At 51.9% G+C, this 24553-nt stretch overlaps 1 protein-coding gene across 6 annotated transcripts in view; it reads left to right on the top strand.

The window, feature by feature from the left end:
- Window positions 1–24553, top strand: part of PLEC (plectin) — a 479139-nt gene that overhangs the window by 206918 nt on the left and 247668 nt on the right. For 3 of the 6 annotated variants that reach the window (XM_073680148.1, XM_073680146.1, XM_073680147.1), the window contains exon 1: window positions 17245–23833. The exons of 1 other annotated variant lie outside the window; for it this stretch is intronic. In XM_073680148.1, coding sequence (XP_073536249.1) covers window positions 17512–23833 — 6322 coding nt within the window. In that variant the 5' untranslated portion in view covers window positions 17245–17511. Of the gene's footprint in view, window positions 1–17243; window positions 23834–24553 lie in introns of those variants that run through there. 2 more of the 6 variants (XM_073680144.1, XM_073680143.1) reach the window with 1 other exon arrangement.

Genomic DNA, 24553 nt, shown 5'->3' with positions numbered 1-24553 from the left:
AATAGACCGGGCTGTAATATAGGTCGGTGTGTAATAGACCGGGCTGTAATATAAGCTACTGTGTAATAGACCGGGCTGTAATATAAGCTGCCGTGTAATAGACCGGGCTGTAATATAGGCTGCTGTGTAATAGACCGGGCTGTAATATAGGCTGCTGTGTAATAGACCGGGCTGTAATATATGCCGGTGTGTAATAGACCGGGCTGTAATATAGGCTGCTGTGTAATAGGCCGGGCTGTAATATAGGCTGCTGTGTAATAGACCGGGCTGTAATATAGGCTGCTGTGTAATAGACCGGGCTGTAATATAAGCTGCTGTATAATAGACTGGGCTGTAATATAGGCTGCTGTGTAATAGACCGGGCTGTAATATAGGCTGCTGTGTAATAGACCGGGCTGTAATATAGGCTGCTGTGTAATAGACCGGGCTGTAATATAGGCTGCTGTGTAATAGACCGGGCTGTAATATAGGCTGCTGTGTAATAGACCGGGCTGTAATATAGGCTGGTGTGTAATAGACCGGGCTGTAATATAGGCTGCTGTGTAATAGACCGGGCTGTAATATAGGCTGCTGTGTAATAGACCGGGCTGTAATATAGGCTGCTGTGTAATAGACCGGGCTGTAATATAGGCTGCTGTGTAATAGACCGGGCTGTAATATAGGCTGGTGTGTAATAGACCGGGCTGTAATATAGGCTGGTGTGTAATAGACCGGGCTGTAATATAGGCTGCTGTGTAATAGACCGGGCTGTAATATAGGCTGCTGTGTAATAGACCGGGCTGTAATATAGGCTGCTGTGTAATAGACCGGGCTGTAATATAGGCTGGTGTGTAATAGACCGGGCTGTAATATAGGCTGCTGTGTAATAGACCGGGCTGTAATATAGGCTGCTGTGTAATAGGCCGGGCTGTAATATAGGCTGCTGTGTAATAGACCGGTCTGTAATATAGGCTGCTGTGTAATAGGCCGGGCTGTATTATAGGCTGCTGTGTAATAGACCGGGCTGTAATATAGGCTGCTGTGTAATAGACTGGTCTGTAATATAGGCTGCTGTGTAATAGACCGGGCTGTAATATAGGCTGCTGTGTAATAGACCGGGCTGTAATATAGGCTGGTGTGTAATAGACCGGGCTGTAATATAGGCTGGTGTGTAATAGACCGGGCTGTAATATAGGCTGCTGTGTAATAGACCGGGCTGTAATATAGGCTGCTGTGTAATAGACCGGGCTGTAATATAGGCTGCTGTGTAATAGACCGGTCTGTAATATAGGCTGCTGTGTAATAGACCGGGCTGTAATATAGGCTGCTGTGTAATAGACCGGGCTGTAATATAGGCTGCTGTGTAATAGACCGGGCTGTAATATAGGCTGCTGTGTAATAGACCGGGCTGTAATATAGGCTGCTGTGTAATAGACCGGGCTGTAATATAGGCTGCTGTGTAATAGACCGGGCTGTAATATAGGCTGGTGTGTAATAGACCGGGTTGTAATATAGGCTGCTGTGTAATAGGCCGGGCTGTATTATAGGCTGGTGTGTAATAGACCGGGCTGTAATATAGGCTGCTGTGTAATAGGCCGGGCTGTAATATAGGCTGCTGTGTAATAGACCGGTCTGTAATATAGGCTGCTGTGTAATAGGCCGGGCTGTATTATAGGCTGGTGTGTAATAGACTGGTCTGTAATACAGGCTGCTGTGTAATAGACCGGGCTGTAATATAGGCTGCTGTGTAATAGACCGGGCTGTAATATAGGCTGGTGTGTAATAGACCGGGCTGTAATATAGGCTGGTGTGTAATAGACCGGGCTGTAATATAGGCTGCTGTGTAATAGACCGGTCTGTAATATAGGCTGCTGTGTAATAGACCGGGCTGTAATATAGGCTGCTGTGTAATAGACCGGGCTGTAATATAGGCTGCTGTGTAATAGACCGGGCTGTAATATAGGCTGCTGTGTAATAGACCGGGCTGTAATATAGGCTGCTGTGTAATAGACCGGGCTGTAATATAGGCTGCTGTGTAATAGACCGGGCTGTAATATAGGCTGGTGTGTAATAGACCGGGTTGTAATATAGGCTGCTGTGTAATAGGCCGGGCTGTATTATAGGCTGGTGTGTAATAGACCGGGCTGTAATATAGGCTGCTGTGTAATAGGCCGGGCTGTAATATAGGCTGCAGTGTAATAGGCCGGGCTGTATTATAGGCTGGTGTGTAATAGACCGGGCTGTAATATAGGCTGGTGTGTAATAGACCGGGTTGTAATATAGGCTGCTGTGTAATAGGCCGGGCTGTATTATAGGCTGGTGTGTAATAGACCGGGCTGTAATATAGGCTGCTGTGTAATAGGCCGGGCTGTAATATAGGCTGCTGTGTAATAGACCGGGCTGTAATATAGACTGCTGTGTAATAGACCGGGTTGTAATATAGGCTGGTGTGTAATAGACCGGACTGTAATATAGGCTGCTGTGTAATAGGCCGGGCTGTAATATAGGCTGCAGTGTAATAGGCCGGGCTGTATTATAGGCTGGTGTGTAATAGACCGGGCTGTAATATAGGCTGGTGTGTAATAGACCGGACTGTAATATAGGCTGCTGTGTAATAGGCCGGGCTGTAATATAGGCTGCAGTGTAATAGGCCGGGCTGTATTATAGGCTGGTGTGTAATAGACCGGGCTGTAATATAGGCTGCTGTGTAATAGGCCGGGCTGTAATATAGGCTGCAGTGTAATAGGCCGGGCTGTATTATAGGCTGGTGTGTAATAGACCGGGCTGTAATATAGGCTGGTGTGTAATAGACCGGGTTGTAATATAGGCTGCTGTGTAATAGGCCGGGCTGTATTATAAGCTGCTGTGTAATAGACCGGGCTGTAATATAGGCTGCTGTGTAATAGACCGGGCTGTATTATAGGCTGCTGTGTAATAGACCGGGCTGTAATATAGGCTGCTGTGTAATAGACCGGGCTGTATTATAGGCTGGTGTGTAATAGACCAGGCTGTAATATAAGCTGCTGTGTAATAGACCGGGCTGTAATATAGGCTGCTGTGTAATAGACCGGGCTGTATTATAGGCCGGTGTGTAATAGACCGGCCTCCCTGGTTGTGCGGTGATGGCCGTGCTCGTCTTCTTCCTCTTCTCGGCCTCGTCACCATGGACGAGTGTAAATATTATGATGTGGAGGTTTTCTTCTCCTCCTGGATCCAATGTACAAATCTCTGTAATATTCTTCGGTCACATCCCTGCGGTGAGGAGTCTGCTGCTATGTCAGCTGTGTATACCGCCACACCGTGCGTGCACCATGTATCTCCTTGTGATAGTAATAATATTATACAAGGGCTGGTGGATGTAGAGGCGTCTCCTCCAGTAGCCGCCATTTATCCCACTGCAGACCAGGGTGAGGGGAATAGAATATTATAGGGGGATGTTACTGTGCGCCAGCAATACAGAGGCCCGGCTCACACCATCACACCCTGCTTTATTCCACAGCTGCACCATCACTATCCAGGTTTGTCCGCTTGGTTTGGTTCCTCTTGTGGCGGCCTGTCATGTCAAGTTGGATAAGTTCCTATCAGACTAAAGGGTGTAGGTTGCTTCTTGGTTTTTGCTGTGGATTTACCACACAGATTTCCTCCTGCAATGTACATACAAATCTGTAGCAAACTGACCCATATCTGCAGGTATCTCTTGGATGTTTCCACTGATTTTTTCTCTGTAGTATAAGCCCTGTGTGGATGGTCCCATTGGCGATTACACAACTTTTTCTCACTAGATTTGGATCATCTTTAATATCTAGCAATAGTGATAAGAGGTGAACTATCTAACACTACCAGGTTAAGGCGCAGGTTCCACACAAAAGCCACATGGTGCTGCTACAGGGCCCCTGAGAGCCTTTATAGAGTAGCCAAATCTCTATAAGGCTTCTTCCTAACCTATGCTTTCTCTTGAATCTGTACTCCTTTCTGTGCTCAGGCTGGAGCTCCACTCCTCCTCCGCCCCCTGAGCCATGCGCTGCCACCTTCGCCCCCTGAGCCATGCGCTGCCACCTCCGCCCCCTGAGCCATGCGCTGCCACGTCCGCCCCCTGAGCCATGCGCTGCCACCTCCGCCCCCTGAGCCATGCGCTGCCACCTCCGCCCCCTGAGCCATGCGCTGCCACCTCCGCCCCCTGAGCCATGCGCTGCCACCTCCGCCCCCTGAGCCATGCGCTGCCACCTCCGCCCCCTGAGCCATGCGCTGCCACCTCCTCCCCCTGAGCCATGCGCTGCCACCTCCGCCCCCTGAGCCATGCGCTGCCACCTCCGCCCCCTGAGCCATGCGCTGCCACCTCCGCCCCCTGAGCCATGCGCTGCCACCTCCGCCCCCTGAGCCATGCGCTGCCACCTCCGCCCCCTGAGCCATGCGCTGCCACCTCCGCCCCCTGAGCCATGCGCTGCCACCTCCGCCCCCTGAGCCATGCGCTGCTACCTCCTCCCCCTGAGCCATGCGCTGCTACCTCCTCCCCCTGAGCCATGCGCTGCTACCTCCGCCCCCTGAGCCATGCGCTGCCACCTCCGCCCCCTGAGCCATCCGCTGCCACCTCCTCCCCCTGAGCCATGCGCTGCCACCTCCGCCCCCTGAGCCATGCGCTGCCACCTCCGCCCCCTGAGCCATGCTCTGCCACCTCCGCCCCCTGAGCCATGCGCCGCCACCTCCGCCCCCTGAGCCATGCGCCGCCACCTCCGCCCCCTGAGCCATGCGCCGCCACCTCCGCCCCCTGAGCCATGCGCTGCCACCTCCGCCCCCTGAGCCATGCGCTGCCACCTCCGCCCCCTGAGCCATGCGCTGCCACCTCCGCCCCCTGAGCCATGCGCTGCCACCTCCGCCCCCTGAGCCATGCGCTGCCACCTCCGCCCCCTGAGCCATGCGCTGCCACCTCCGCCCCCTGAGCCATGCGCCGCCACCTCCGCCCCCTGAGCCATGCGCCGCCACCTCCGCCCCCTGAGCCATGCGCCGCCACCTCCGCCCCCTGAGCCATGCGCCGCCTCCTCCGCCCCCTGAGCCATGCGCTGCCACCTCCGCCCCCTGAGCCATGCACCACTTCCTCCACCCCCTGAGCCATGCGCCGCCGCCTCCACCCCCTGAGCCATGCGCCGCCTCCTCCACCCCCAGAGCCATGCGCCGCCTCCTCCACCCCCTGAGCCATGCGCCACCTCCTCCACCCCCTGAGCCATGCCCCGCCACCTCCGCCCCTGAGCCATGCGCCGCCACCTCCGCCCCCTGAGCCATGCGCTGCCACCTCCGCCCCCTGAGCCATGCGCTGCCACCTCCGCCCCCTGAGCCATGCGCTGCCACCTCCGCCCCCTGAGCCATGCGCTGCCACCTCCACCCCCTGAGCCATGCGCCACCTCCTCCACCCCCTGAGCCATGCACCACTTCCTCCGCCCCCAGAGCCATGCACCACTTCCTCCGCCCCCAGAGCCATGCGCTGCCACCTCCGCCCCCTGAGCCATGCGCTGCCACCTCCGCCCCCTGAGCCATGCACCACTTCCTCCGCCCCCAGAGCCATGCACCACTTCCTCCGCCCCCAGAGCCATGCGCTGCCACCTCCGCCCCCTGAGCCATGCGCCACCTCCTCCACCCCCTGAGCCATGCACCACTTCCTCCGCCCCCAGAGCCATGCACCACTTCCTCCGCCCCCAGAGCCATGCGCTGCCACCTCCGCCCCCTGAGCCATGCGCCACCTCCTCCACCCCCTGAGCCATGCACCACTTCCTCCGCCCCCAGAGCCATGCACCACTTCCTCCGCCCCCAGAGCCATACGCTGCCGCCTCCGCGGCATGCCGCCTTTGCCCCTCTGGGCTATGCGCCTCCTCCGTCTCTTGATCTGTGCGCCTCTCACAGAGGGATTGTAATTGATTGGGGTTCTAGAGCCGGACCCTCACTGATCTGATTGTAATTTGAAGTGCACTAAAATATGAAAAAAACCTTAAAATGGGGCTATTAAAGCCGTGACTTAACCCCTACATTCCCATGCCTCAGATTTGCTTAATATCTCCAAAGATTTATCCATCCAAGGTCATGCCTCACCTTTTTGGGAGACTGTGGTTCCCATAGCAGTGCTGGACCACAGGTTTCACTATCCGGGTCAGTGACTGATATGCAGGTTTTTTCAGATCCGGTCAGTCTTGTTCCCTGCAGACACGTGTCCCCTGCAGCAGCGACTACTTATTGATGATCAAGGGAGAAAATCGTTCTCAGATGTTCCAGAGCCTCATCCCCGAGAGCCACGGAGATAACATTCGGGTGTAGGACAGCCAGACCCAGACATCAGGGGTTTGACAATGCAAGTTTTGGCTTTGTTTTTGACGTCTGCATGATGAAATATGGCGAACCCTCGGCCTGTACCCCTGAACGGGCTCGCCTTGCTGGGTATACATGGGACTGCTGACCGTGACTCTGAAAACGCCTAAACCTGAAAAACCTCATAGATGACACCAGAGCTATGTGCACATGTGTGGGAATTTCACCTGACACTGGAGGACGTGTCCCCCCGAGGCGGTGGGATATGTTTACTGACTGCAGTGTCCTGCATCTGTATCTGAGCTATGATCAGGAGACCCCTCTGGCCATGGAGGTCTGTATCTGAGCGTCCATCACATGCAGATATACAGCGCTGTGCAAAAGTCTTAGGCAGGTGTGGGAAGAATGATTTCACACATAGAAGGGTTAAAAGTGTATTAATAATAATAAAATCCAAAGTGACTGAAGAAAAGAGAAATGTAAATCCCATCAGTATCTGGTGACCGCCCGTCACCTCCATCATCAGTATCTGGTGACCGCCCGTCACCTCCATCATCAGTATCTGGTGACCGCCCGTCACCTCCATCATTAGTATCTGGTGACCGCCCGTCACCTCCATCATTAGTATCTGGTGACTGCCCGTCACCTCCATCATCAGTATCTGGTGACCGCCCGTCACCTCCATCATCAGTATCTGGTGACTGCCCGTCACCTCCATCATCAGTATCTGGTGACCGCCCGTCACCTCCATCATTAGTATCTGGTGACCGCCCGTCACCTCCATCATCAGTATCTGGTGACCGCCCGTCACCTCCATCATCAGTATCTTGTGACCGCCCGTCACCTCCATCTTCAGTATCTGGTGACCGCCCGTCACCTCCATCATCAGTATCTGGTGACCGCCCGTCCCCTCCATCATCAGTATCTTGTGACCGCCCGTCACCTCCATCTTCAGTATCTGGTGACCCCCTGTCCCATCCATCATCAGGGGGCTTGTGCGGATCCTTCTGTCTCTTCCTGTGATCTCAGACACACGGGATGATGAGAGATCAGGGCTCCGGATCATCACCTCCAGGACTCCTCACTCTTAAAGGCGTGGGCTGGATGTTTGGGGTTGTTGTCCGACTGCAAAATAAATCTAGAGCCAATCAGATGCCTGCCTGCTAGTATTGCATGGTGGATAAGTGCTGGGACTTCTCAGCAGCATCCTGACAGCCACATCCTGCTCCAGTGTATAGATATTTACAAATCATAAGCCGAGGGCAACAGTAGAAGTTACAGCTGTCAGTCTGTGTCCGACTTAGGACTTTAACACATGGTGCATGTCGGCCTGGGCACATCTGCTTTTCTCATCATGGTCCTAATAGGCTGTTACCAGTCATCCTATGTGCTCTTCAGTATATAAGAATGTGAGTGATATCCTGGACACATCTGCACCATAGAAGTCTATAGATACCGGACACATCTGCCCCATAGTAGTCTATAGATACTGGACATGTCTACCCCATAGAAGTCTATAGATACCGTACAGGACACCTCTGACCCATAGAAGTCTATAGATACTGGACATGTCTACCCCATAGAAGTCTATAGATACCGTACAGGACACCTCTGACCCATAGAAGTCTATAGGTACTGGACATGTCTACCCCATAGAAGTCTATAGATACCGTACAGGACACGTCTGTCCTGTAGAAGTATATAGATACTGTACAGGACACCTCTGACCCATAGAAGTCTATATATACTGTTATGGACACGTCTCCTCCGTAGAAGTCTATAGATACCTTACAGGACACGTCTGACCCATGGAAGTCTATAGATACCGTACAGGACACGACTGCCCCATAGAAGTCTATGGATAACGTACAGGACACGTCTGCCCCATGGAAGTCTATAGATACCGTACAGGACACATCTGACCCGTAGAAGTCTATAGATACCGTACAGGACATGACTGCCCCATAGAAGTCTATGGATAACGTACAGGACACCTCTGCCCCATAGAAGTCTATAGATACCATACGTGTAAGCTGTAAACTGAGTTTCTGGTTCTGGCTTATATTCTAAAGGCCCCGTCACACTTAGCGACGCTGCAACGATCCCGACAACGATATGACCTGTCAGGGATCGTTGCTGCGTCGCTATGTGGTCGCTGGTGAGCTGTCAAACAGGCAGGCTCACCAGCGATCAGGGGAGCAGCAACATCGTGGAAAGAAAATTTCCACGATGTCCTGCTCCTGGTTACCAGCCTGCTGAAGCAGGAGCAGGCTGGTAACTATGGTAAACATCGGGTTACTAGGGGCACACGCGCTCCTAGTAACCCGTTGTTTATCATGGTTACCACTCTGCTACAGTGAGCTGGAGGTTACCGCTCACTTTAGCAGGCTCGTAACCATGATAAACAGCGGGTTACTAAGTGCGCGTGTGCCCCTAGTAACCCGATGTTTACCATAGTTACCAGCCTGATCGCTGCTCCCGCTGGTCACACACAGCAATGTGTGCTGACCAGCGGGAGGGCAGCGACCAAAAAATGGTCCAGGACACTTTGCAGCGATCAGCGACCTCACAGCAGGGGCCTGATCGCTGCAAAGTGTCACACATAGCGACATCGCTGGTGAGGTCGCTGTTGCGTCCCCAAAACCGTGACACAGCAGCGATCTCGCTAGCGATCTCGCTATGTGAGACGGGGGCTTAAGTCATGTGATCAGGCTCCTGAAAGGGTCACTATTGACTTTTAGGATTGCTACTTCCTGTAGGTGGCACTGGAGTTCTAGTCCTCTTCCTCTCTGAAGAGACAATTTGCATATTACCCAGAGGAGTATTGCGGCTTTAAAAGTCTCCTCACCTTGACATGCTTAACATGTTGCTCTCCGCAAGGAGAAATGTTACTCCTTAGATACTTGCCCAGATGTAGAATCTTGCATTTCCCTATGTTAAGGCCATGTGCCCACGTAGCGTTTTTACGGCCGCGAAAACGCTTGTAAAGCCGTCTGCCATGCAAAGCAATGTGAATTCGGATGTGCTGTGCACATGATGCGCTAATTATAGCGCCGAATTCGCATTGCTTTGCAAAACGCAGCATGACCATTTCTCCCGCGATTACGCTGCGAATTCGCTGCCATTAAGGAACATTGAAACGCAGCAAACCCGCAGGTATATGTGGATTTGCTCCATTTCACTTAAATTCAATGGCCGTGAATTTGTGGCGTAATCGCGGTGCGTATTGTACCCGGGATGAAGAGGAGACTACAACTCCTCTCATCCCAGCTACCACGCGGTGAAAAAAAGAAACAAAAAAGTTAAAAATAAAAAAAACCTGTATACTCACCTCTCCGGTCTCCTCCCGGCGGCGTCCTCTCTCCTCGGCGTCCCGCGGTGTACTGGCAGGACCTGCGGTGACGTTATTTGGTCAGCTGATGGTCACGCGACCACTGACGTTGGCGGTCAGGTGATGGTCACGTGACCATCAGCTGACTAAATGACGTCACCGCAGGTCCTGACAGAGACGCCGAGGAGAGAGGACGCGGCCAGGAGAAGACCGGAGAGGTGAATATACAGTTTTTTTTATTTTTAACTTTTTAATTCTTTTTTTTTTAACTATAGCTGCAGCATGTAAAGCATCTAAGTTGGTCACACAATATAAATCCATGCCGGTTGCATGGATTTATATTGTGTGACCAACTTGTCAAGCTTCTCTCTGGCAGAAAAAACGCTTGTAAATCTGCCAGAGAGAGGCAAAAACGCTCTGCATCAAATCTGCTACATGGGCACATAGCCTTAATCCCATTCTATTAGTCGCTGCCCACTGTTCAAGCTTATCTAGATCCTTCTGATTCCTTTCTCCGTCTTCTCTAGTGTTCGCTATCCCTCCTAGCTTTGCATAGTCTGCAAATGTGATTAGTTTACCTCCAGTTCCCTTATCTAGATCATTTATAAAAATGTTGAGCAACACTGGGCAAGGACAGAGCCTTGTGGTGCCCATTTGAAGCACCTTTCCAATTGGATGTGCAACCATTTATTACCCCTCTTTGGGTCTGATCACTGAGCCAGTTACGAATCCACCTAACCGTAACCTTGTCAATCCCATATGGTTGGTCATTTTTTCAATAAAGATAGTATGAGATACTTTATCAAATGCTTTGCTGAAATCGATAGATACCGCACAGGACACGTCTGCCCCATAGAAGTCTATAGATACCGCACAGGACAAGTCTGCCCCATAGAAGTCTATAACTCCATACAGGACACGTCTGCCTCATAGAAGTCTACAGATAAGGTACAGGACACGTCTGCCCCATAGAAGTCTATAGATACCGCACAGGACACGTCTGCCCCATAGAGGTCTATAGATACCGCACAGGACAAGTCTGCCCCATAGAAGTCTATAACTCCATACAGGACACGTCTGCTCAATAGAAGTCTACAGATACCATACAGGACACGTCTGCCCCATAGAAGTCTACAGATACCATACAGGACACGTCTGCCCCATAGAAGTCTACAGATACCGTACAGGACACGTCTGCCTAATAGAAGTCTACAGATACCGTACAGGACACGACTGCCCCATAGAAGTCTATAGATACCGTACAGGACACGACTGCCCCATAGAAGTCTATAGATACCGTACAGGACACGACTGCCCCATAGAAGTCTATAGATACCGTACAGGACACGTCTGCCCCATAGAAGTCTACAGATACCGTACAGGACACGTCTGCCTAATAGAAGTCTACAGATACCATACAGGACACGTCTGCCCCACAGAAGTCTACAGATACCGTACAGGACACGTCTGCCTAATAGAAGTCTACAGATACCATACAGGACACGACTGCCCCATAGAAGTCTATAGATACCGTACAGGACACGTCTGCCCCATAGAAGTCTACAGATACCGTACAGGACACGTCTGCCTAATAGAAGTCTACAGATACCATACAGGACACGTCTGCCCCATAGAAGTCTACAGATACCGTACAGGACACCTCTGCCTAATAGAAGTCTACAGATACCATACAGGACATGTCTGCCCCATAGAGGTCTATAGATACCGTACAGGACACGTCTGCCTAATAGAAGTCTACAGATACCATACTGGACATGTCTGCCCCATACAAGTCTATAGATACCGTACAGGACACGTCTGCCCCATAGAGGTCTATAGATACCATACAGGACACGTCTGCACCATACAAGTCTATAGATACCGTACAGGACACGTCTGCACCATACAAGTCTATAGATACCGTACAGGACACGTCTGCACCATACAAGTCTATAGATACCGTACAGGAATTTAATACTCAATTTCTTTTTTTACCATTAATTCCGATCATCCAAAACCATCACATTTGGCAGTGAGGACACAATGGAAAGGATAATTATATAATGGATGACTGCATTGATGACGAGTTTAATTACCAGCGAGGTATTATCACAATGACTGGCAGTGGACCAGAGCCGCCTACATACAGCGGTTCATATAGGAGGGTGGTGAGCTCTATGTAGTGTATAACTGTAATGGACCCATATCTGGTGGCTGCCATCACCGCCGAGAAACTGCACCTGTAATTGCCTTCTGTTTGTATCACAGGGCTGAATGGATTTGTGGAAGTTGAGTCGTTGTGTGGTTGGTCCAGGCTGCTCATGGTGGGGGGGTGTCCAGGGTACTCATGATGATGGAGGACCTGGCTGCTCATGGTGAGGAGGACCTGGCTGCTCATTGTGAGGAGGTCCAGGCTGCTCATGGTGAGGAGGTCCAGGCTGCTCATGGTGTGGAGGTCCAGGCTGCTCACAGTGGGAGAGTCCAGGCTGCTCATGACGCTGGAGGACCTGGCTGCTCATGGTGGGGAGGTGCAGGCTGCACATGGTAGGGAGGTCCAGACTGCTCATGGTGTGGAGGTCCAGGCTGCTCATGGTGGGGAGGTGCAGGCTGCTCATGGTGGGGAGGTGCAGGCTGCACATGGTAGGGAGGTCCAGGCTGCACATGGTAGGGAGGTCCAGACTGCTCATGGTGGAGGGTGTCCAGGCTGCTCACAGTGGGAGAGTCCAGGCTGCTCATGACGCTGGAGGACCTGGCTGCTCATGGTGGGGAAGTCCAGGCTGCTCATGGTAGGGAGGTCCAGACTGCTCATGGTGGGGGGTGTCCAGGCTGCTCATGGTGGGGGGTGTCCAGGCTGCTCACAATGGGAGAGTCCAGGCTGCTCATGACGATGGAGGACCTGGCTGCTCATGGTGGGAGGGTGTCCAGGCTGCTCACGGTGGGAGAGTCCAGGCTGCTCATGGTGGGGAAAGTCCAGGCTGTTCATGGTGGGGAGGTGCAGGCTGCACATGGTGGGGAGGTGCAGGCTGCTCATGGTGGGGAAGTCCAGGCTGCTCATGGTGGGGAGATCCAGGCTGCTCATGGTGGGGAGGTCCAGGCTGCTCATGGTGTGGAGGTCCAGGCTGCTCATGGTGTGGAGGTCCAGGCTGCTCATGGTGTGGAGGTCCAGGCTGCTCATGGTGTGGAGGTCCAGGCTGCTCATGGTGTGGAGGTCCAGGCTGCTCATGGTGGGGAGGTCCAGGCTGCACATGGTGGGGAGGTGCAGGCTGCACATGGTGGGGAAGTCCAGGCTGCTCATGGTGGGGAGATCCAGGCTGCTCATGGTGGGGAGGTTCAGGCTGCTCATGGTGTGGAGGTCCAGGCTGCACATGGTGGGGAGGTGCAGGCTGCTCATGGTGGGGAGGTGCAGGCTGCTCATGGTGGGGAGGTGCAGGCTGCTCATGGTGGGGAGGTGCAGGCTGCTCATGGTGGGGAGGTGCAGGCTGCTCATGGTGGGGAGGTGCAGGCTGCTCATGGTGGGGAGGTGCAGGCTGCTCATGGTGGGGAGGTGCAGGCTGCTCATGGTGGGGAGGTCCAGGCAGCTCATGGTGGGGAGGTGCAGGCTGCTCATGGTGGGGAGGTGCAGGCTGCATATGGTGGGGAGGTCCAGGCTGCTCATGACGATGGAGGACCTGGCTGCTCATGGTGGGGAGGTCCAGGCTGCACATGGTGTGGAGGTCCAGTCTGCACATGGTGTGGAGGTCCAGGCTGCTCATGGTGTGGAGGCCCAGGCTGCACATGGTGGGGAGGTGCAGGCTGCTCATGGTGGGGAGGTGCAGGCTGCTCATGGTGGGGAGGTGCAGGCTGCTCATGGTGGGAGAGGTCCAGGGTGCTCATGGGGATGGATATCCAGGCTGCTTGTGGTGGGGGTTCCAGGCTGCTCATGGGGATGGAGGTCCAGGCTGCTCATGGGGATGGAGGTCCAGGCTGCTCATGGGGATGGAGGTCCAGGCTGCTCATGGGGATGGAGGTCCAGGCTGCGCACTGTGGGGAGGACCAGGCTGCTCATGGGGATGGAGGTACAGGCTGCGCATGGTGGGGGGGGTCCAGATTGCTCATGGGGGGGGGGGTCCAGGTTTGTAGCACAGCCATCTCTGACTCATTACCTCTGTATCTGATAAATTCCTTCCCCGCGGCAGATCTGTCTGGTCACGTCACTCCGCTCCTCCGGCGCTTTCGTGGGAACTCTTCATATTTTGCATCTATAATCTTGGGCCCTAATAACTCGATGCGATCTGCTCTGAATCCTGCAGACCCTTCCTGGCCCCGGCTCCATGGCAGGTGAGCATGGGGGGACATGGAGGCATTTACCAGCATACAGGGGGACATGGAGGCAGGTACCTGCGTACAGGGGGACATGGAGGCAGGTACCTGCGTACAGGGGGACATGGAAGCAGGTACCAGCGTACAGGGGGACATGGAGGCAGGTACTAGCGTACAGGGGGACATGGAGGCAGGTACCAGCGTACTGGGGGACATGGAGGCACATGCCAGCGTACAGGGGGACATGGAGGCAGGTACCTGCGTACAGGGGGATATGGAGGCCGGTGAGCACGGGGGGACATGGAGGCAGGTACCAGCGTACAGGGGGACATGGAGGCAGGTACCTGCGTACTGGGGGACATGGAGGCCGGTACCAGTGTACAGGGGGACATGGAGGCAGGTACCAGCGTACAGGGGGACATGGAGGCAGGTACCAGCGTACTGGGGGACATGGAGGCAGGTACCAGTGTACAGGGGGACATGGAGGCAGGTACCAGCGTACAGGGGGACATGGAGGCAGGTACCAGCGTACTGGGGGACATGGAGCCAGGTGCCAGCGTACAGGGGGACATGGAGGCGGGTGCCAGCGTCCAGGGGGACATGGAGGCGGGTGCCAGCGTCCAGGGGGACATGGAGGCGGGTGCCAGCGTCCAGGGTGACATGGAGGCGGGTGCCAGCGTACAGGGGGACATGGAGGCGGGTGCCAGCGTACAGGGGGACATGGAGGCGGGTGCCAGCGTACAGGGGGACATGGAGGCAGGTACCAGCATACAGGGGGACATGGAGGCAGATACCAGCACACAGGGGGACATGGAGGCAGGTACCAGCGTACAGGGGGACATGGAGGCAGGTACCAGCGTACACGGGGACATGGAGGCAGGTACCAGCGTACAGGGGGACATGGAGGCAGGTACCAGCGTACACGGGGACATGGAGGCAGGTACCAGCGTACACGGGGACATGGAGGCAGGTACCAGCGTACTGGGGGACATGGAGGCAGGTACCAGCGTACAGGGGGACATGGAGGCAGGTACCAGCGTACAGGGGGACATGGAGGCAGGTACCAGCGTACAGGGGGACATGGAGGCGGGTACCAGCGTACACGGGGACATGGAGGCAGGTGGGCGTGGGGGCCACTGTAGTAATTGAGGTGATTGGACCTCGGTACGTCATGGAGCGTGATGTCGTTACCGGCTCATGTGTAGAGGTGCTGTCAGTACCGGATCATGTGTAGAGGTGCTGTCGGTACCGGTTCATGTGTAGAGGTGCTGTCGGTACCGGCTCATGTGTAGAGGTGCTGTCGGTACCGGCTCATGTGTAGAGGTGATGTCTGTACCGGCTCATGTGTAGAGGTGATCTGGTTACCGGCTCATGTGTAGAGGTGATGTCAGTACCGGCTCATGTGTAGAGGTGATGTCAGTACCGGCTCATGTGTAGAGGTGATGTCAGTACCGGCTCATGTGTAGAGGTGCTGTCAGTACCGGCTCATGTGTAGAGGTGCTGTCAGTACCGGCTCATGTGTAGAGGTGCTGTCAGTACCGGCTCATGTGTAGAGGTGCTGTCAGTACCGGCTCATGTGTAGAGGTGATCTGTTACCGGCTCATGTGTAGAGGTGCTGTCGGTACCGGCTCATGTGTAGAGGTGCTGTCAGTACCGGCTCATGTGTAGAGGTGATGTCTGTACCGGCTCATGTGTAGAGGTGCTGTCGTTACCGGCTCATGTGTAGAGGTGCTGTCAGTACCTGCTCATGTGTAGAGGTGCTGTCGTTACCGGCTCATGTGTAGAGGTGCTGTCAGTACCGGCTCATGTGTAGAGGTGCTGTCAGTACCGGCTCATGTGTAGAGGTGCTGTCAGTACCGGCTCATGTGTAGAGGTGCTGTCAGTACCGGCTCATGTGTAGAGGTGCTGTCAGTACCGGCTCATGTGTAGAGGTGCTGTCAGTACCGGCTCATGTGTAGAGGTGCTGTCAGTACCGGCTCATGTGTAGAGGTGATCTGTTACCGGCTCATGTGTAGAGGTGATCTGTTACCGGCTCATGTGTAGAGGTGATCTGTTACCGGCTCATGTGTAGAGGTGATCTGTTACCGGCTCATGTGTAGAGGTGCTGTCGGTACCGGCTCATGTGTAGAGGTGCTGTCGGTACCGGCTCATGTGTAGAGGTGCTGTCAGTACCGGCTCATGTGTAGAGGTGATCTGTTACCGGCTCATGTGTAGAGGTGCTGTCAGTACCGGCTCATGTGTAGAGGTGCTGTCAGTACCGGCTCATGTGTAGAGGTGATCTGTTACCGGCTCATGTGTAGAGGTGCTGTCAGTACCGGCTCATGTGTAGAGGTGCTGTCAGTACCGGCTCATGTGTAGAAGTGCTGTCAGTACCGGCTCATGTGTAGAGGTGATCTGTTACCGGCTCATGTGTAGAGGTGCTGTCGGTACCGGCTCATGTGTAGAGGTGATCTGTTACCGGCTCATGTGTAGAGGTGCTGTCAGTACCGGCTCATGTGTAGAGGTGCTGTCAGTACCGGCTCATGTGTAGAGGTGCTGTCAGTACCGGCTCATGTGTAGAGGTGCTGTCAGTACCTGCTCATGTGTAGAGGTGCTGTCAGTACCGGCTCATGTGTAGAGGTGATCTGTTACCGGCTCATGTGTAGAGGTGATCTGGTTACCGGCTCATGTCGCGGCTTGTGTCCTTTGTTCCAGGCTGGTAATTACCGGGTTTAATGCTGGGCTTCAGTGCTTGATCCTGCGTCAGTGCTTGTCTGTGGAGCTTACACTCTACACAGCGGTGTCGGGCTGGGAGTGTGTGACACATGGAAGCAGCTGCTGTGTATTATTTACCCCTCGCCATCCTGTAGTCTAGGAATATACGTGTATATATATATCCTCCTGTCACTTTAACTATTTGTGGGTACTTGTCAGTAAAGGGCAGGTGTTGAGGGCTGCTGGCAGCTGCAGACGGTCAGTGCCCGGCGGAGGGTATCGTTTCTTTGCCATCCTAGGTGGTAGTGATGAGCGTGGTATGCCATTCATACTGTCCTACCACCTCTGCCCGCGGTGCCATAACGTGTTCTGCTGGGACGTGTGGCCGGCCGGCCGGCATCCCTGGCGGTGTATGGGCACGGTGCACTCTGGGAGGGCCGGGACTGGAATCCTGCCCCCTCCCTCAGTAAGTGCCTGCAGGCCTGGAGAGAGGAGGGCGTGTGACGGCGCGGTTCACTCTCACACACTCTCTTCTGTGCATGCTGAGGCGCAGTCTCTCTGGACTCTCAGCTGTCTCTCTGCCCTGTCCAGTTTCTCTCTCGCAGCCGGAGGTGGAGTCGCTAACACTCTCCAGAAGCTGAGGAGGGAGGGAGGATAGCTAGGAGAAAACTTTCAGCCGCTGCCTGGCTGCCCATTCTGAGGATCTGCAGAGAGGAGACTCTTCTCCTGGTGGAGACCTTCATCCAGGAAGATCAGCTATAGAAGATCAGCTATAGCAGCTCGCTGTCGCCCGCAGCTGCAGGAACTAACTGCTTTTTATTTATTTTTATATATTTTTTTTATATACATTTTTCATATTTTTGTTGCGAAGACTGCACCTTTCCCTTCTGCACTTACATTAAGGCCAAATAACCAAGATGGTGGCTGGGATGCTGATGCCACGTGACCGTCTGCGAGCGATTTATGAACTTCTTTTTCGCGATGGAGTCATGGTGGCCATGAATGACGAGAGGCCGCAAAGTCACCATGCCGAGGTTCCGGGTGTTACAAACCTGCAGGTCACCAAGGCTATGGGCTCGCTGAAATCTCGCGGGTACGTCAGGGAAACATTCACATGGAAGCATTGCTACTGGTACCTGACCAATGAGGGCATTGTGTACCTGCGCCAATACCTCAATCTTCCTCCTGAAATCGTGCCTTCACCTTTGCAAAGAGTAAGACGTCCGGTTGCTACCCAAGGATTACCTCGGAGGACACCTGCCGCTCATGTTCAAGCTGTCAGTGGCCCAACATCGTATGTTCCGAAACTCCAGGTCGATGCTGAGAGGCAAGAATATCGCAGAAGAGAGGAGACGGTGCCCCAGAGAGGTCAGAACGCTGTGCATGGCTCCAGCAAGTCCCACGTGCTCCAGAACAGCTGTCAAGAAGGTGGGTGGCAGAGATGGGCCGAACAAGATGACCAGGCCAGGGGAACAAGTCATACTAGTGTGATTAGCTCAGAGGAGAAATGGGGGACCAAGCCAACTCAGAGGAGGGAAGAGGTTAGGAAAAGACAATTAGGAGAGCAGGAGAGTGTAGGGTCTGAGCAGAGGGGGCACTTAGAAGCATCTGCCTCTGCTAGCTGGGCAGATGAGATGATGTTCAGGAGGACACAAGGGCTTAGAAGAGAAGAAACCTCCAGAAGACACACAGTGACAGAAAATGCAGAGTTAATGACAGCTCCAGGTTTAGTCACCTCCTCCTACAAGAGGCCTGAGCTGAAAAGGGAGGAGAAGGTAATGAAGGAGGAAAAAATAGAGTCCAACCACATTGTCAGCAGATCAGCCCTTATGTCTGAGCCCCAAAATGCTGCTAAAAGGTCTAGCACTAAAGTAGTCCAAAAATCTGAGGCGTCCAGCACCATCACAACAGATAAATCTGTTCATGTGGTCTCTTCTGTGGTATCCACTCATAAAACACTAGAGGTCCACGTCCACGAGAAGGGGGGAAAGCCAGGGGTTAGTGAGAAGCCCCCAATGCAGGAGCGCGTATCAGACCAGGAGTCCAAACAGAAGAAGAACGAGGGGCAATTAATAAAACAAGCCAAAGAAAGGGGGAAAGAGGCAGCTGAGCTAGTGAAGGCTGTTTCAGCCTCCGACAAGACAAGATTAGGAGCCACACAGAAGATTAAACAGCAGGCAAACATTTCAGCTGCTAAATCTGAGGAAGATCAAGGAGTGAGTCAAACCCATGTGCTCTCAGTCTCCAAACCTGCAGCACAGCAGGAAAGTGAGATGCTGCAAAAGCGGGAGGAACAAATTGTCACTGCTGGTCCAATGACTGCAACGATAGAGCCTCCAAAAACAGAGACCAAGGTAGAAGAGAAAAGGGGCCAAAAGAGGAAAGGACAGGAAAAGGCAGAGAAAGAGGGGGCTGCTGACCAGAATGACCCAAATTCTGAATCCAAAAAGACCCACAACCCAAATAATAGTGTGAGCAAAGGGGTAAAAAGTGAACCAAAGAAAGGGGCAGCAGTAGAAGTCACGACTGAGGTCGCCCCAAAGTGCGACCCTAAAAAGCTAGTGAAATCTAAGGGAGGACAAATTAGAGAGAATGCAGCAGGACTAGGTGGGCTTCCTCAGAGGTCCTCAGAACTAGTGGAGGAGAGCAAATCACAGGGACAGAATGTAAAGGATGCGTGCTCCACGAGCGTCACCAGTACCACTGTCCAGGCAGAACAGGAGGTCAGTGCGGAGAAGGGGTCCAAGGGAAAAAATAAGAAAGCCCAAAAAGACACACTAGAGTCAGGTGCCCAGGACATCTCTGCCAACCACCCACCAAAGAAAGAGATGAAAAAGGTGATGCTTTCCAAGGAAGTTCAGACGGAAAGTAAGCGACAGTCTAACAGTCAAGCTTCTGTTCTGAAAGCCACCAGGCATGTACATGTGGAGGAAATACAGGACAGGAGGTCCAAAATACAAGAGCCCTCCATGCATAATGGCACGAATTTGGCCAGTCAAGAAGATCATTCATCTCCTGATCCACCAGTGGCCAAGAAACCGGAGGAGGATAAGGTCCTAAAATCAGAAACTGTACAAACACACTCTTGTGCATTAGCTTCTGGAACTATTGGGCAAAAAGTTCTTCATCGGGAGTCCAGGGACCTAGAAATGGACTCCAAAGCTGGAATCACAGCAAGTAAGCAGATAAGCGCTACTTATAGGAGCAAAACCAAAGCTCACCAAGCTTCTGATCAAGATATGCAACCTGTGATTGCTCTAGAATCTCATGTGAAGGCCATTTCTACTGAGACCAAGAAGTCTGCAAAATCCATAGTGGAGAAATCACAGGCTACAGAGGAAACGGTAACTATAGCCCAGAAAGCTCCAGAATCAAAGGAGGAAGCCAAAACTGTAAAGGAAACGGTGACTATTGCCCAGAAAGCTCCAGAATCAAAGGAGGAAACCAAAACTATAAAGGAAACGGTAACTATAGCCCAGAAAGCTCCAGAATCAAAGGAAGCCAAAACTATAAAGGAAACGGTAACTATAGCCCAGAAAGCTCCAGAATCAAAGGAGGAAACCAAAACTATAAAGGAAACGGTGACTATTACCCAGAAAGCTCCAGAATCAAAGGAGGAAGCCAAAACTATAAAGGAAACGGTGACTATAGCCCAGAAAGCTCCAGAATCAAAGGAGGAAGCCAAAACTATAAAGGAAACGGTGACTATTACCCAGAAAGCTCCAGAATCAAAGGAGGAAACCAAAACTATAAAGGAAACGGTAACTATTACCCAGAAAGCTCCAGAATCAAAGGAGGAAACCAAACCTATAAAGGAAACGGTAACTATAGCCCAGAAAGCTCCAGAATCAAAGGAGGAAGCCAAAACTGTAAAGGAAATGGTAACTATAGCCCAGAAAGCTCCAGAATCAAAGGAGGAAGCCAAAACTGTAAAGGAAACGGTGACTATAGCCCAGAAAGCTCCAGAATCAAAGGAGGAAGCCAAAACTGTAAAGGAAACGGTGACTATAGCCCAGAAAGCTCCAGAATCAAAGGAGGAAACCAAACCTATAAAGGAAACGGTAACTATAGCCCAGAAAGCTCCAGAATCAAAGGAGGAAGCCAAAACTGTAAAGGAAACGGTGACTATAGCCCAGAAAGCTCCAGAATCAAAGGAAGCCAAAACTATAAAGGAAACGGTAACTATAGCCCAGAAAGCTCCAGAATCAAAGGAGGAAGCCAAAACTGTAAAGGAAACGGTGACTATAGCCCAGAAAGCTCCAGAATCAAAGGAGGAAGCCAAAACTGTAAAGGAAACGGTGACTATAGCCCAGAAAGCTCCAGAATCAAAGGAGCAAACCACAACTATAAAGGAAACGGTAACTATTACCCAGAAAGCTCCAGAATCAAAGGAGGAAACCAAAACTATAAAGGAAACGGTAACTATTACCCAGAAAGCTCCAGAATCAAAGGAGGAAGCCAAAACTGTAAAGGAAACGGTAACTATAGCCCAGAAAGCTCCAGAATCAAAGGAGGAAGCCAAAACTGTAAAGGAAACGGTGACTATTGCCCAGAAAGCTCCAGAATCAAAGGAGGAAGCCAAAACTGTAAAGGAAACGGTGACTATTACCCAGAAAGCTCCAGAATCAAAGGAGGAAGCCAAAACTATAAAGGAAACGGTAACTATAGCCCAGAAAGCTCCAGAATCAAAGGAGGAAACCAAAACTGTAAAGGAAACGGTGACTATTGCCCAGAAAGCTCCAGAATCAAAGGAAGCCAAAACTATAAAGGAAACGGTAACCATAGCCCAGAAAGCTCCAGAATCAAAGGAGGAAACCAAAACTGTAAAGGAAACGGTAACTATTACCCAGAAAGCTCCAGAATCAAAGGAGGAAGCCAAAACTATAAAGGAAACGGTAACTATTACCCAGAAAGCTCCAGAATCAAAGGAAGCCAAAACTATAAAGGAAACGGTGACTATAGCCCAGAAAGCTCCAGAATCAAAGGAGGAAACGGTAACTATTACCCAGAAAGCTCCAGAATCAAAGGAGGAAGCCCAAACTGTAAAGGAAACGGTGACTATTGCCCAGAAAGCTCCAGAATCAAAGGAGGAAGCCAAAACTGTAAAGGAAACGGTGACTATTACCCAGAAAGCTCCAGAATCAAAGGAGGAAGCCAAAACTATAAAGGAAACGGTGACTATAGCCCAGAAAGCTCCAGAATCAAAGGAGGAAACCAAAACTATAAAGGAAACGGTGACTATTGCCCAGAAAGCTCCAGAATCAAAGGAAGCCAAAACTATAAAGGAAACGGTAACCATAGCCCAGAAAGCTCCAGAATCAAAGGAGGAAACCAAAACTGTAAAGGAAACGGTAACTATTACCCAGAAAGCTCCAGAATCAAAGGAGGAAGCCAAAACTATAAAGGAAACGGTGACTATTACCCAGAAAGCTCCAGAATCAAAGGAGGAAGCCAAACCTATAAAAGAAACGGTAACTATTACCCAGAAAGCTCCAGAATCAAAGGAGGAAACCAAAATTATACAGGAAACGGTAACTATTACCCAGAAAGCTCCAGAATCAAAGGAGGAAGCCAAAACTATAAAGGAACCGATGACTATTGCCCAGAAAGCTCCAGAATCAAAGGAGGAAACCAAAACTATAAAGGAAACGGTAACTATTACCCAGAAAGCTCCAGAATCAAAGGAGGAAGCCAAAACTATAAAGGAAAAGGTGACTATTACCCAGAAAGCTCCAGAATCAAAGAAGGAAGCCAAAACTATAAAGGGAACGGTGACTATTGCCCAGAAAGCTCCAGAATCAAAGGAGGAAACGGTAACTATTACCCAGAAAGCTCCAGAATCAAAGGAGGAAACGGTGACTATTACCCAGAAAGCTCCAGAATCAAAGGAGGAAATGGTAACTATTACCCAGAAAGCTCCAGAATCAAAGGAGGAAACGGTGACTATTACCCAGAAAGCTCCAGAATCAAAGGAGGAAGCCAAAACTATAAAGGAAACGGTGACTATTACCCAGAAAGCTCCAGAATCAAAGGAGGAAACCAAAACTATAAAGGAAACGGTGACTATTACCCAGAAAGCTCCAGAATCAAAGGAGGAAACCAAAACTGTAAAGGAAACGGTAACTATTGCCCAGAAAGCTCCAGAATCAAAGGAGGAAACCAAAACAATAAAAGAAATGGTAACTATAGCCCAGAAAGCTCCAGAATCAAAGGAGGAAGCCAAAACTATAAAGGAAACGGTGACTATTACCCAGAAAGCTCCAGAATCAAAGGAGGAAGCCAAAACTATAAAGGAAACGGTAACTATTACCCAGAAAGCTCCAGAATCAAAGGAGGAAGCCAAAACTATAAAGGAAACGGTGACTATTGCCCAGAAAGCTCCAGAATCAAAGGAGGAGAAACTACAAACTGTAACTGCCACCACTACTGAAAAACATTCGCAATCCAAGGAAGAAGTCAAGACTGCTAAGGAAACTGTCAGCATTTTCCAGAAACCTCCAGAACTGAAGGAGGATGTCAAGACTGTAAGAGAAACTGTCAGCATTACGCAGAAACCCCACAAATCCAAGATGGAGATACTCCAAACTGAAAAGAAAATCATTCCCGTTGCTGAAAGACTTTCACAATCTGAGAAGGAAGAAAAGACTGTAAAGGAAACGGTCAGCGTTGCTGAGAGACTTTCAGGATCCAAGGTAGAAGAACTGCATATTGTAGAAGAAACTGTAATCATTACCCAGACACACTCACAATCCAAGGAAGATGTAAAGATTGTAAACAAAACCGCCAATGTTGCCCAGAAGCCCTCACAATCCAAGGTGGAGGAGCTCCAGACAGTAAAGGAAATGGTCAGCATTACCCAGAAGCCCCCACAAGCCAAGGTGGAGGAACTCAAGGCAGTAAAGGAAGCAGTTAGCATTACACAAAAACACAAAGAATCCAAGGAAGAAGTCAAGACTGTAAAGGAAACTGTCAGCATTATTCAGGGTTCTGTAGGCTCCAATATGGAGAAACTCCAGACTGTATCACAAACTGCCTCCCTTACCCAAATATCTTTAGAATCCAAATTGGAAGAAGTCTGTTATGCAACTTTTACCCCCAAACCTCCAGACAGCATGATACTGGACCTCCAGACTGTGTCAGAAACTGTCAGTATTGCCCAGAAAGCAGCCGTGCACATGGTGCAGGAACAGGAAGCCGAATCTGAGCCTCCAGAATCAGAAGAATCCTCTCCTGAAGAAGGTAGGCCCAGAATCCACACATGTATGATACCCACGGCGTTCTCTGGTGCTGTCATTACCTGTTGTTGGTGCGTCCTCTACATTACCTGCTGAGGATGGATGTGGTCCCTGAGCAATCAGAAGCCCCCGGGCTACACGCAGTCCTTAGCCTATAAGCAGGCCCCTCGCTATAAGCTGGCCCTGGGCTGGATGCAGTCCTTGGCCTATAAGCAGGCCCCTCGCTATAAGCTGGCCCTGGGCTAGACGCAGTCCTTGGCCTATAAGCAGGCACCTCGCTATAAGCTGGCCCTGGGCTGGATGCAGTCCTTGGCCTATAAGCAGGTCCCTCGCTATAAGCTGGCCCTGGGCTGGATGCAGTCCTTGGCCTATAAGCAGGCCCCTCGCTGTAAGCTGGCCCTGGGCTGGACGCAGTCCTTGGCCTATAAGCAGGCCCCTTGCTATAAGCTGGCTCTGGGCTAGACACGGTCCCTGGCCTATAAGCTGGCTCTGGGCTGGACACTGTCCCTGGCCTATAAGCTGGCTCTGGGCTGAACACGGTCCTTGGCCTATAAGCTGGCTCTGGGCTGGACACGGTCCCTGGCCTATAAGCTGGCTCTGGGCTGAACACGGTCCCTGGCTTATAAGCTGGCCCTGGGCTGAACGTGGCCCTTGGCCTATAAGCTGGCTCTGGGCTGAACACGGTCCCTGGCTTATAAGCTGGCCCTGGGCTGAACGTGGCCCT

This window comes from Phyllobates terribilis, unplaced genomic scaffold, assembly GCF_046119375.1.
Source record: "Phyllobates terribilis strain yellow unplaced genomic scaffold, ASM4611937v1 Scaffold_4__5_contigs__length_816908805, whole genome shotgun sequence".
Classification (NCBI taxonomy): domain Eukaryota; kingdom Metazoa; phylum Chordata; class Amphibia; order Anura; family Dendrobatidae; genus Phyllobates; species Phyllobates terribilis.
The sequence above is the reverse complement of the archived record's forward strand: the minus strand, read 5'-3'. Positions and strand labels throughout refer to the sequence as shown.